Source organism: Acomys russatus, chromosome 19, assembly GCF_903995435.1.
Source record: "Acomys russatus chromosome 19, mAcoRus1.1, whole genome shotgun sequence".
Classification (NCBI taxonomy): domain Eukaryota; kingdom Metazoa; phylum Chordata; class Mammalia; order Rodentia; family Muridae; genus Acomys; species Acomys russatus.
The window spans coordinates 46,359,348-46,371,936 of record NC_067155.1 but is presented as its reverse complement, the minus strand read 5'-3'; the positions used below and the strand labels follow the sequence as shown (position 1 = coordinate 46,371,936).

At 48.3% G+C, this 12,589-nt stretch overlaps 1 protein-coding gene across 2 annotated transcripts in view; it reads left to right on the top strand.

The window, feature by feature from the left end:
- The window catches only part of Caln1 (calneuron 1), a 443,920-nt gene that overhangs the window by 23,155 nt on the left and 408,176 nt on the right, over positions 1-12,589 (top strand). For both annotated transcript variants that reach the window (XM_051161377.1, XM_051161376.1), the window contains exon 2: positions 10,717-10,907. In XM_051161377.1, the coding sequence (XP_051017334.1) occupies positions 10,789-10,907 (119 nt within the window). In that variant the 5' untranslated portion in view covers positions 10,717-10,788. The remainder of the gene's footprint in view (positions 1-10,716; positions 10,908-12,589) is intronic.

Sequence of the window (12,589 nt, the reverse complement as noted above, 5' to 3'; positions counted from 1 at the left end):
GAGCTTGCCCAATGTGTGTACTTTATGGGCAAAGTTTGCTCCACCTATGAAATGTGTCTATCTTCTGTAGTACTCTCCCCCCGCCCCCTCTCTCTCTTACTCTCTCTCCCTGGGACCCACATGGTGAAAAGAGAGAACCAACTCCAGCAAGCTGCCCTCTGACCTTTACCCATGAGTTAAACACATGCATGCAAACTCTCTTTCACATACAATAAGTAAACCTTTTAAGAATAAAGTAAGGGGGGTTGGAGAGATGGTTCAGAGGTTAAGAGCACTGTCTGCTCTTTTAGAGGTCCTGAGTTCAATTCCCGGCAACCGCATGGTGGCTCACGACCATCTATAATGTGATTTGATGCCCTCTTCTGGCATGCAGGAGTACAATCAGATTGAACACTCATATATGTAAAATAAATAAATCTTTTTAAAAAAGAGTAAAATAAGTATATAAATAAGCAAGTAAATAAAAAAGAAATTGAAGAAGATAATGAATATTAACTGTGGGTCTCAGCATGCACATGCGCACACATGTGTGCCTAAATACATGTGAACACACACACACACACAGACACACATACACACAATGTGGGGCAGAGGGAGGAGACTGTCACCAGTTCCTGCCAGGATGGTGACAGTCCCTCGTATGTCACCTCACTTTCTAGTTTGGGCTGTTGTTTTCAACTCTGAATTCTTTTTAAAAACAGATTTACTTTAAGTATGTGTGCACCACCAGGCCTGCGGAGGCCAGAAAAGATTTCGGTTTCTTTGGATCTGGAGTTAGAGGTGAACCCTGCATTCTGTGAGTCAAACTGATCTTTTGCAAAAGCAGCCCAGAACTTTTAACTGTTGAGCCATCTGCAGCCCAACTCTGAATTCCAAGGGTCCAAAGCCGTAAACTAGGAAGTCCCAGAACAGATGCCTTTCTCCCTTATGCACATCCCCCCCATCTCCTCCCCGCTTCCTCTTCCTTCTGGCCACACCTCCTTGCTTTAGAAATATTGCCTTATATAAACTGGGCAGGATTTATGGCTGGTATTTGCAGGAGAGAGTTGTTCAAACATGAGCTGCTGTATCTGTGAGACCTAGCAAGTGATAATGAGATAAGTGGATACGATCATTTTAGACAGTGACAAATGCGTTCATGGGTAGAAGTAGGGCAGAGTGTGTGGAAGCTGCGTGCAGAAAGTCACACAGGAACTCAGGGACTGGAAATTGCCTCTAAGAGGAGGTGAGAGAGGCCAGATATGTGCTGAAGTGACAATGGGTATGCTGGAGGACTAGAGAGGTCAAATATGTCCTTACTTTGGTTTGTCAGACTCAAGAGGTCAGGTGTGCCCTGAGATGAGGCCTGAGAGGCGCGAGAGCCTAACTATGTACCGAATGGAGACCTGGGAGATAGCAAACTGTACAATGGAGTTGTCTTGGGAGTTGAAATAGGCTGGGTGTGTGCTTAGCTGATACCCGGGAGATGGGAGAGTCTGGTTTTGCCTGGGCCGCGACCTGAAAGACAGAAGAGTCTCTGTGTGCATGGTGTGGGCACAAATACTCCAGTAGAAGCATGCGATTCATGGATGTTGAGTATTCACGAAAGGATGATGTCAGGAATCACAGTGAGAACAGTGGATGGCACCAGGAGCTGCTGGGGTGGCAGGCAGGGGACGACAAATTATCAGAGGGATTTTTAGTAAGGTACTGATTGTGCTCTGTCTTATGCTTTAGTAAAAGGAAGGCTCTGAAGACAGTAAGATTGAAAACAGATAGTTGAATGGTACCCTAGGGGGCAGGACGGATCCCACCCAGGTAGTGATGAGCCTGCACAGTGTGTTGCAGTATGAGCCCTGAACACCAGGGGTCAGTGCTGAGCACCATCCCAGAGGCAAGAGATGAACTCGATCTAAGTAGCTCCTTAGGACCTGCAATTCCTGAGCTCACAGGCATTCAGTCTTGTATGGGCCTCTTTGCATGTGAATGTGTGCTGTATGCCTGTGTACATGTTTGTGAAGATATGCATGCATTTATTTACATGAGTGTGTGCAGGCCAGAAACGGATTTTGGGTGTTTTATTCAATCAAGTCACCTTAAATACTTGTTTTCTTTATCACATTTTATTTATTTATTTATTTATTTGTTTGTTTATTTATTTTTGTGCATGGAGAGGCATGTATGTGTCACAGTGTCAGTGTGGAGATCCGAGGAGAACTTGCAGGAGCTGGTCCTTTCCTTCCATCACGTGGGTCCCAGGATTCGAACTCAGGTCTAAGACTTAGAGGCAACTACGTGTGCATTGTTTCCATCTGGTCCTCCAGGACTTCTGGCTTTTATAATCTTTTCTACCACCCCTAGCATGACGGTTCTTAGGCAGGCAAGATGGCTCAGTGGGTAAAGGTGCTACCAAGGCTGGTGACCTGAGTTCAATCCCCGGGATTGCATGGTGGAAGGAAAAAAACCCAACTCTCACAAATTGTCCTCTGACCTCCACATACACATGGTGGCATGTGGCCCACCCACCTCAGGCACATAGATAAATAAATGTAATTAAAAAAATAGGAAAAAAGCCAGGTGGTGGTAGCGCACTCCTTTAATCCAAGCACTCAGGAGGCAGAGGCAGGAGGATCACTGTGAGTTTGAGGCTAGCCTGGTCTACAAAGTGAGTCCAGGACAGCTAAGGCTACACAGAGAAACCCTGTCTTGAAAAAAAAAAATAGGAAAAAACACTCATAGTCTTTTTTCCTATGACAGTTTGAGGACATAAAAGCTTGAACTACTAGGAGTCCCAGCCAAGGGGGTTGTTGTGCAAGCTGGGAGTCAGGCTGGGGAAGACACTCGCCCAAGGTGACTACGTGGCTAGCAACTCTGTGGGCACCGTGTGAGTGTGGAGACTATACAATTCTTTAGAGCCCCTGAGTGTGCCAATCACACTCATAACCACCCTCTGGCCCCCAGTGCTCTTTCTCAAAAAACCAGCAAGGAGGCAGAAACAGGAGACTCGGAGATTCCCCTGGGTGGGGCTTTAGCACACCAGTTCACTGTGACTGTGCCTGTGGATTCAAGGGCTGTGTGGCTGACCCTTGACCCCTGATGCATGGAAGAGTCCTGCCCCAAGCATGACAAATAAACACGGAGTGTGAATGCCTTCTCTGTTCTCAAAGTCCCTGCCAAGTTGACATCAAGAATAATCGGCATTTAGAGACTAATTACACATCTGGATGAATCTGTTTCAGTCTACTGGATTGGACATAATCATATTAAAATATAATGAATACATTCAAATGCACAATGCCTGATTAAGTAGTCGCTTAGGAGCCAGAGCAGCGAAAGAGGCTGGCTGGGAACCAAGAGAGCAGCCGTGTGAGCGTTGGGATGGCAGCTGCAGGCTCCAAATGGATTTCCCGGTCACTTTTGTTTTGGGCTCTCATTTGTTCTTGATGCCCTGACTCAGGTTGGTCCGCTCAAGCGCTTTCCCCAGCTTTGGTGTTTGTGTGTGTGTGTGTGTGTGTGTGTGTGTGTGTGTGTGTTGGTTAGGAAGTAAAGCAGGAGTGGGAGAGTGGGCTAGAGTGACACCAGTCGGCCTGTGACCCCAGTTCTGGGGAGGCTGAAGCAGAGGGATTCAAGACCACCAGCCTGAGGTGGATGAGTGGGCCACTGTCAGAGAGGGAGGAGGGAGGAGTGATGGGTGGGGAAGTGGGGGAGGGGAGGAAATAAGAGCAGGAAGAAGGACAGCAGGAGGGGGAGGAAGAGGAAGAAGAAGGGGGAAATGGGAAGGGAAAGGAAGCAGAGGGGAAGGAAAGAAAAATGTCTATTGTACTTGCCCAGCTAGGCCCTAGCTGGGAGCCCGCCAGCTGTATTCAACATGTCCTCTAGTTTCCTAGGGGAGACTCTGAGTTCTGGGGATACCCAGGAAGTCAGCCCTCTCCTTCTGACAGCTGAACTGGTTGGCACCCAAAGTGTGAACTCATTGGTACCCAAAGCGTGTTTTGGCTAAGCACATCTGATTCCTGCTGGCCTGCCCTGGGCCCAGGCCCTGGCCTCAGTTCCCTCTGGCTTTCTCAGTACCCTGGGCTGTGGGGTAATGCTGTGCCAGGCCAGCGAGGAGCTGGCTGTGTACCTGTAGCGCAGGGGTTGACTGAACATGTCACCAGTTTGAAAGAAGGGGCTGAGGTCATTGTGAATGGTCATCTTCGGTAGCAGCGAGTCCACTACGTAGACAGAAAAATAGACTTAATATTTAGTAATGTACTCACTTATTTAAAGTAACTGTTATCTAATCTGTTTATCATCTACCTATCTATCTATCTATCTATCTATCTATCTAATCTATCTATTGTTTGAGACACGGTCTCATGTAATCCAGGCTATTCCCAAACTTACTATAACTGAGGATGACCTAGAGCTCTCCATCCTCCTGCCTCTGCCTCTTGAGAGCCAAGAACACAGGTGTGTGCCACTACACCTGGACTTGCTATAGTTTCTCATAGAGACTCTTAAAACATGAAGGTCTTTATTGGCAGGATTTAATAAAAAAAACCAGCTGCCTGTTGTTTAGCTATTATATTTCTGGGCCAGTTCCTTCCCAGCCACCGTCAGTAGATGATGAGTTGTGGCTTCCCATTTGACAGTTTCCTGTCACCCCGTATTTTGACATGTGATGGCCTGGCCTATATTATCTCACTGTCCTTGGAGGGCACTGGGGTCTATATGCCCTGTTTTGATAAGAAAGAGATCAACAGTGCATTATAATCAAGTGTAAATTAGACCCTTTAGACTTCTTTATTGACAGAAGGACCTTATGTCGGAGGCCCAGGCAAGAAGATTTGAGTTCAGATGCTTAGAACCCATGTAAAAATCTGGGTGTGGTGATGTGAGTCTGTAATCCTGGTGAGCACTTGGGACATGGAGACAGAGTCCCAGGACTTGTTGACCAGCCAGCCCATAACTTAATTGATGAGCTCTGGGTTCACTGAAAGACCTTGTCTCAGAATATAAGGTAGAGGGCCAGCGAGATGTCTCAGTGGATAAAGTGCTTGCTGCCAAGTCTAAGCACCTGAGTTCAATCCCTGGGATAGATATGTCTTTTTTTTTTTTTTTTTTTTTTAATTTAAAAAGAAAAATAAGGTAGAGAGTGATTGAGAAAGACACTCAATATTTATCACTAGCCTCCAAAACCATGTACACACATGAATATACACACATGCAGGCACACACACGTATGTGTACACATAAAGGATGGAGCTGATGAAGGACCTGAGGGGCAGACCCAATAAAATGTCACTTGGGTGGCAGTGGTAGTTTAGAACAACTCCCACTTATCCCACAAGGCTGGCCAATGCATCCAGGATGTTTTAGGTGCTTCGGGAAGTGGGTGGATAGCTTCTTGGAGCAAGATGCTAAAAAAGAATGATAGTGGGCACCCCGCCATAATCACAGAACTCAAACTTCAGGGTTTGGGCCCAAACACCTGCTTCCCTTCCAGGAGATGATAGAGGAAGTCGACAGATGGACTTCCAGGATAAATCCTGAAGTGAATTGTCCTTGGAAATCTCATCAGGAAATGAGGTCACTGGTAATTTGGGGGAACAGAACATTTTTTAAAATTAGGAATCATCTGTAGGTCCCCAAAAGTACATGAGGCCTCTCAGGGCTCAGGAGAAGCACCTAGTTCAGTTGGCGGGGGGTGGGGGTGGGGGTGGCGTTGAAAGTCCATCTTCCACTCTGTTCAGAGGCCTAAGCAGGATGTTTCTTTTGGTATTCACGGGTAGTCCTGGACTGTAAAAGATGTCTTGGCTTTTGCTATCCTCTCTGTCTCCCTGTCTCCCTGTCTCTCTGTCTCTGTCTCCTCTGTGTCTGTCTCCCTGTCTCTCTGTCTCTGTTTCCTTCTCTGTCTCTGTCTCTGTCTCCTCTGTGTCTGTCTGTCTGTGTTGTGGTTTGAATGAAAACTGTACTATACAGGCTTCTGTGTTTGGACACTTTGTGCCCAGCTGGTGCTAAGCGCTATTATCTGGGAAGGTAATAGTACCCTTTTTGGAGGGAGAGCCTTCTGAAGGAAGGACCTCACTGAGGACAGGATTGGTGGCTTTATAACTTGATCCCCAGCTCCTTTTCTCTCTCCACTTCCTGACTATGGATTCAATGTGACCAGTCTGCATCTTGTTCTTGTCACCATGCCTTCCTCACCATGATGGACTGTATCCCCTCAAACTGTGAGCCACAGTAAACCTTTTCTTCCCTAAGGCTTTGCTGTTATTGTTGTTTGTTTGTTTGTTTTTGTTTTGGTCAGGACATTTCACTAATGCAACAACAAAGCCACAGAGCAGGTCCACATGAATGTATGCATGCACGGCGGTCAGACATAACCTTGGGTGGTATTCCTTAGTTTCTGTCCATCCTGTGAATTTGGTTGGTTGGTTGGTTGTTCTGTTTGAGACAGGGTATCTCTATCATATAGCTCTTACTGTTGTTGTGGAATTCACTCTGTAGACCAGGCTGGCCTCAAACTCAGAGATCCACCTGTTTCTGCCTTCTGAGTGGTGAGATCACCGGTGTGTGCCATTATACCTGGCCTGCCTTGTGTGTTTTTTAAAACTTGGTTTGTTTGTTTATTCTGACTGTGCATATATGCAGACACACACACACACACACACACACACACACAGAGAGAGAGAGAGACAGAGAGAGAGAGAGAGAGAGAGAGAGAGAGAGAGAGAGAGAGATATCAAGCATGCATGTCATGATTGGTATGCATGAGAAGTAAAAAAAAAAAAAAAAAAAAAAAAAAACACCCTTGGGAATTTTTCTCTCCTGCCACATTGTGATACTCATGGATTTAACTCAGGTTGTCAGGCCTGAACACAAGTGCCTCTCCTCTCTGAGCCATCTCACTGGCCTGACCTTCTTCTTTGAGACAGGGTCTCTCACTAAAGTGGAAACTCACCAAGTAGGCTAGACTAACTGGCCAGTGAACCCCAGAGAATCTCTCATCTTTATTACCCCAGCACTGGGGTTACTAGTGTATACTTTTATTCCCATATTAAGAGGTTCTTTTAAAATTGTCATATGTATGGGCTGTTTTGCCTGCTTGTATGTTTGCCCACTGTATGCACTCTGCCTTCAGTGCCTACAGAGGCCAGAAGAGGGCATTGATCCGCTTGAGCTGTAGTTACAGGCAGTTGTTATCCACCATGTGGGGTCTGGGAATCGAACTCAGGTCCCCTGGATGAGCAGCCTGTGCTCTTAATTGCTGAGCCATCTCTCCAGCTTTTAAGATTTTGGCTCTGGGGATTGAACTCAGGTCCTCATGCTTGCATGGCAAACCCTGTACTCACTGAGCCATCTCCACAGCACTGTGCTTGGAACAGGGAGCAAGAGGGGGAATCCTTGGGTGGCTTCTGGCTGGAGGATTTTGCTCTGTGTGGGTCTCCTGGCTTGCAGCGTCTCTGACACCCAAGGCCACCCGAGCTGCAGGAACAATTGCTCCTTTTGGGGAGCAGCCTTTTTCTGAGGCCATGTTCCTGAGGAACTGTGGACAAGCTCCAAGTCATTAAGTGGACTGAACTCTCAAGCTTTATGCCCATGAGTTTGGACAGCCTTGCAAGAGAGCTCCAGGTCTGCAGCTCCATTACCATTAACAGCACTTTCCCGGTGGCCACTCTGCCTGAGGAGCCTGACACAGGAGGATTCAGCCTAAGGGAGCCAACTGGAAGTCTTTGGAACTCTGTCTTTCCCACCAGTCACAGCTCTCATGGCTCTAGCTCTCCCTTGGCAACTCAAACCGTATTTGAAAATAAAATGTCACTTAAAAAAAAAAATGTCTACTGTCAGCACATGGAAAATTTGTTTTTCCTGTTGAACTTCTTGAGATGACTAGAGGCGACTGAGAGAGAGTCTAGAACGCGCCTTGTGCGTTGGGGAGTGGGTGTCAGGGCATGTGAATCACTGAATCACAGGGGGCACGTGAGAGAGTGGTGTGGTGCTGTGCAGGTGGGGACGGCGTGTGCAGTGGCATCGGCTGCGGGGGTGCGGTGTGTGGGGGCGGTATGAGAGCACTTGGGTATGTGACAGTCAAAGGAGGAGGTTGAAATCAGGTCTGAGGTGACATGAATGTGACTAGGAGTTCATTCCCACGGACTGGCACACTGTTGTATGAGTGGTGTGAGGCGTGAACCAGGACTGTTCTCTGAGTGTGTCTCCAGAGATGGAGGCTGTGGGTATATGTGTGGGCACACGTGGGCATCCGAAATCCACTGGTTTTGTGTGTGTGTGTGTGTGTGTGTGTGTGTGTGTTGTGACTAGGGGACTGAGATTTACTGTTGGTGTGTGTGACTGCGGTAGGACACTGTTTCTAAGGAGACATGAACAAATGTCTCTTTAGCCCAGATCACCAATTAAACTACCCCAGTTCAGCGTGGTAAACCAGTGATGATATTGCGTTTGCTTACAGGCATATGGGTGACTCAGACAGAGCTGCATCACCGAAAGCCACGCTAACGTGGCTGACAACCCATAAAAGCTGGAACCTGTAGCTCACACAGAACTTGCAGGCAGCTCAACAGGTTAGGCAGCCTCCTCTTCTCAGCAGTTTGAGCTGCTTAAATAATCCAGGGAGGGAGCTATTTCCCATCCGTCTTTGTGATGAAACTCTCTTACCGCAAGCAACTTAAGCGAGCAAAGGGTTTATTTGGCTTATACTCTTCCAGATCACAGTTCGTTATTGAATGAAATCAGGAACTTGAAGCAGGAAGCATGGAGGAGTGCTGTTGGCTGGTCGCCCAAGCTTTCTTCTATAGCCCAGGACTAGCAGCCCAGGGAATGGTGGTGCCCACAGTAGGCTTGGCCCCACAGTAGGCTTGGCCCCACAGTAGGCTTGGCCCTTCCTACATCAGTTAACAACTGAGGTGATCTCCCACAGACATGTCCACAGGCCAGCTTCCTCTGGGAAATCTCTCAGTTGAAATTTCCTTCTTGATGACCCCAGGCGGTGTAAGGTCGCAAGTTAAAGCTAACTGAGAGCAGAAGGGTCTTGTGCATCTGCTAAGTTTCAGAGACTTCTTGAGACTTGTAGGTTGTTTACTTCCTGAGTCTTAAGGAGCTTCCGTCCAGGATAGACTGTTTCAGCGCAGAGGAAATGGTCATATAGCACTGTGTTATGCTTTGGCTGTGAAGTATCTCTCCAGAAGCTCCTATGTTGAAGGCTTGGGCTCCTAGTGCACCAATGTTCAGAGGTGAGACTTTTTGGAAATGATCAAATTCTGAAGGCTTTCATTCCATGAATATATTAACCCAGTGATAGAACCATAATCTGGTGACATTATTGGGAAGGAGAAGGCTGTTAAAGCATGTCAATTAGCTGAAAAAGTACATTACGGGTACTTGGGGCTGTTTTGTTTTGTTTTTTAAGGATACGCCATATCCATGGCCACTTCCTGCTTTCTCTCTGTTTCCCGTTTACCATAGGGTGAGCTTCTTTGCTCCATTACCTCCTGCCATAATGTTCTACCTTATCATAGGGCCAGAAGCAACAAACAAAGCATTACTGACTGACACAGCTGAAGCTGTGAGCCAAAATAAACCATTCACACTTAAGTGGGTCTCTCAAAGCATTTACCAGAAGTCAAACACATGACAAACACAATGTCTGAAGACTGGTGCTGGTGTGTGTGTGTGTGTGTGTGTGTGTGTGTGTGTGTGTGTGTTTGTCTGTCAGAGATCACACACATTTTGTTTATTAATCTGACTTGAGATGCTTCTCTGAAAGGACTCCCTGGGTCCTATCTTTTGGGACATTGCAGCCCAATCACTCAGCTATAACTCCAGTCCTCTTTTTACTTAAAATTTATGTATTGTTACCTGTGCATGATGTAGGTGTATGCATGCATGCGTGCATGCATGATGTGTGTGTGTGTGTGTGTGTGTGTGTGTGTGTGTGTGTGTGCACATGTGCATATGTGCCATGGAGTACATGTGGAGGTCAAAGGACAAGTATGTGAATTCCTGTGGATTCTAAGGCTTGAACTCATGTTGCAGGGCAAACGCCTTCATCTGCTGAGTAATTGCCACTGCTGCCTCTTTTTGCTTTTTGCTTTGAAACAAGATGTCACTCTGTAGCCCAAGCTGCCCTGGAGCGTATTCTAGAGCTCAGGCTGGCATTGAACTCGCTCTGTGGTCCATGCCAACCTTGAATTTACGGCTTATAGTCCCCCGGCTCATCCTCCTGAGTAGCTGGGATTTTGGGCATGCTCCATCAAGCTCTAGCCACACTTCCTCTTTGGCTGAGGAAGGCCAGGGTGGGAGGATGGTACCCAGGGTCTCACAGCTGCTGGGCAAAGCGTCTGCCACTGAGCTCTAACCCTAGCAATATGCTACACGTGAGGTGCTGGGCTTCTTTTGCAAGGAGCCCTCAAGTTGGAGTCTGCTATTGTCCCTTTGATATTGCTTATGCTTAGGCAAAGCCTGAGGGCGTGAATGGAAAAAATACCTAGAAAGATTAAAGTTGCTTCCAGAGGCACAGATCTGTCTGTTATATAATATTCTCTGCTGACATCGAGCCCTTACTAATAACTAAACATCTGTCAGTACTATAATTATATTTCTTGTGCCATGGTTGTGTCTCCCCCCATTGTCCTGTGCCAACGTGGAAGAGCAGGTGTGAATTATTTAGGCACCGGCTTTGAGCGAGTAACCGCTCAGCACTGTTTCTGGCAGTAAGTTTCTGTCACCTCCTTGCAGAGCCTCAATGTCTTCGCTGATGTTCCTTTGATGGTACCCCCAAATCTCTGACCACATCATCCTGGACCCCCGATGCGGCTGCCCGAGCAACCTGGAGATGGGAAGCCTGAGAATGACACAAAGGGGGACCAAGAAAGCCCCGAAGGGGGAGAAGAGCCACGGAGAAGCCCAGCCCCTGACTTCCCCACCTGGCAAGTCTCCCCCCCCTCCAACCCCAAATCCCTGGATCTAGATTGCTTTGCACCTCCCAGGTAGGGGAGTGGGGTGGGATCTGAGAGCCTGTGGTGCTCAGGGTCCAGGGGAGAGAGGAGAGTCTATGAAAAAAGTCCACCACGGGGGTTGGGGGCTTCCCAAAGGGTGAGCTATCCAGCAGGAAACAGCTTATATGGATTCTGGAGGTGGTCGGTTTCCATGGACTTTGAGATTCACACTCGGAGGCAAGAGGGTGTGGTTGCAAAACCCACTGACAATAGTGCATCTGGGAGGGTGTGGGTTGTTACAAAACAGATGCAACTTGCAGAATGCAGAGCAAGTGACGGCGTGGAAGCAGAACCTTTGCGTAGATCATTTTAATTATTTCTCAAAATATTCTTATGAGGACCTTTTTAATCCTGTGTGCTCGTGTGTGCATATGTGTGTGTGCACACATGCATGCAGAGTACTGGAGATTGAACCTAGGACCTTGTATACATAAGACCAGTGCTATACAAGTCCTTGTTAGGTGATTTTGGACAAGGGTTCTGTCTCTGAGCCGTGGCCCTAACCCTTCACCAGGGAACTCTAGGCAAGTGCTTCACCACTGAGCCACTGCCCCAGACCCTAATTGGGAGATTCTAGGTAAGTGCCTGACCACTGAGCCACACTCCAGCCCCTCATTGGGGGATTCTAGGCAGGTGCTCTACCACTGAGCCACACCGCAGCCCCTCACTGGGGGATTCTAGGCAGGTGCTTTACCACTGAACCACACCCCAGCCCCTCACTGGGGGATTCTAGGCAGGTGCTCTACCACTGAGCCACACCCCCGCTCCTCACTGGGGGATTCTAGGCGGGGCTCTACCACTGAGCCACACCCCAGCCCCTCACTGGGGGATTCTAGGCAGGTGCTCTACCACTGAGCCACCCCCAGCCCCTCACTGGGGGATTCTAGGCAGGTGCTCTACTGCTGAACTATATTCCAAGCCTCCTCCATTTTTTTTTTTTTTTTACTTTAAGACATGATTTCACTAAGTTGCTCAGGCTTGCCTTAAACCCACTCAGTAGCCCAAAGAGTCCTTGAACTGGAAATCTTCCTGCTTTAGTCTGCCCAAGTAGCTGGGATTCTAGGTCTGCATCACTGGGGTTAGCTGTGTAAGCACACTTTTATAGGAGAAAGTATTTTTAAAATACTGAGTAGCTAGCTGGCCTGAGGAGACATAGTCAAAGGAAAACCCAGAATTCCTAGCCTGGCCTCCCTGAGGCCATTTACTATGTTCCTCCCCTCCCTCCATCTGCCCCTCCCCTCCACCTGCCCCTCCCTTCCACCTGCCCCTCCCCTCCACCTGCCCCTCCCCTCCACCTGCCCCTCCCCTCCACCTGCCCCTCCCCTTCACCTGCCCCTCCCCTCCTCCATCTGTCCCTCCCCTCCACCTGCCCCTCTCCTCCACCTGCCCCTCCCCTCCACCTGCCCCTCCCCTTCGCCTGCCCCTCCCCTTCGCCTGCCCTTCCCCTCCGCCTGCCCCTCCCCTTCACCTGCCCCTTTCCTCCACCTGCCCCTCCCCTCCACCTGCCCCTCCCCTCCACCTGCCCCTCCCCTCCACCTGCCCCTCCCCTCCACCTGCCTCTCCTCCTTCTGTCTTCTCCATTCCATTTATTTATTTATATATTTCGAGACAAG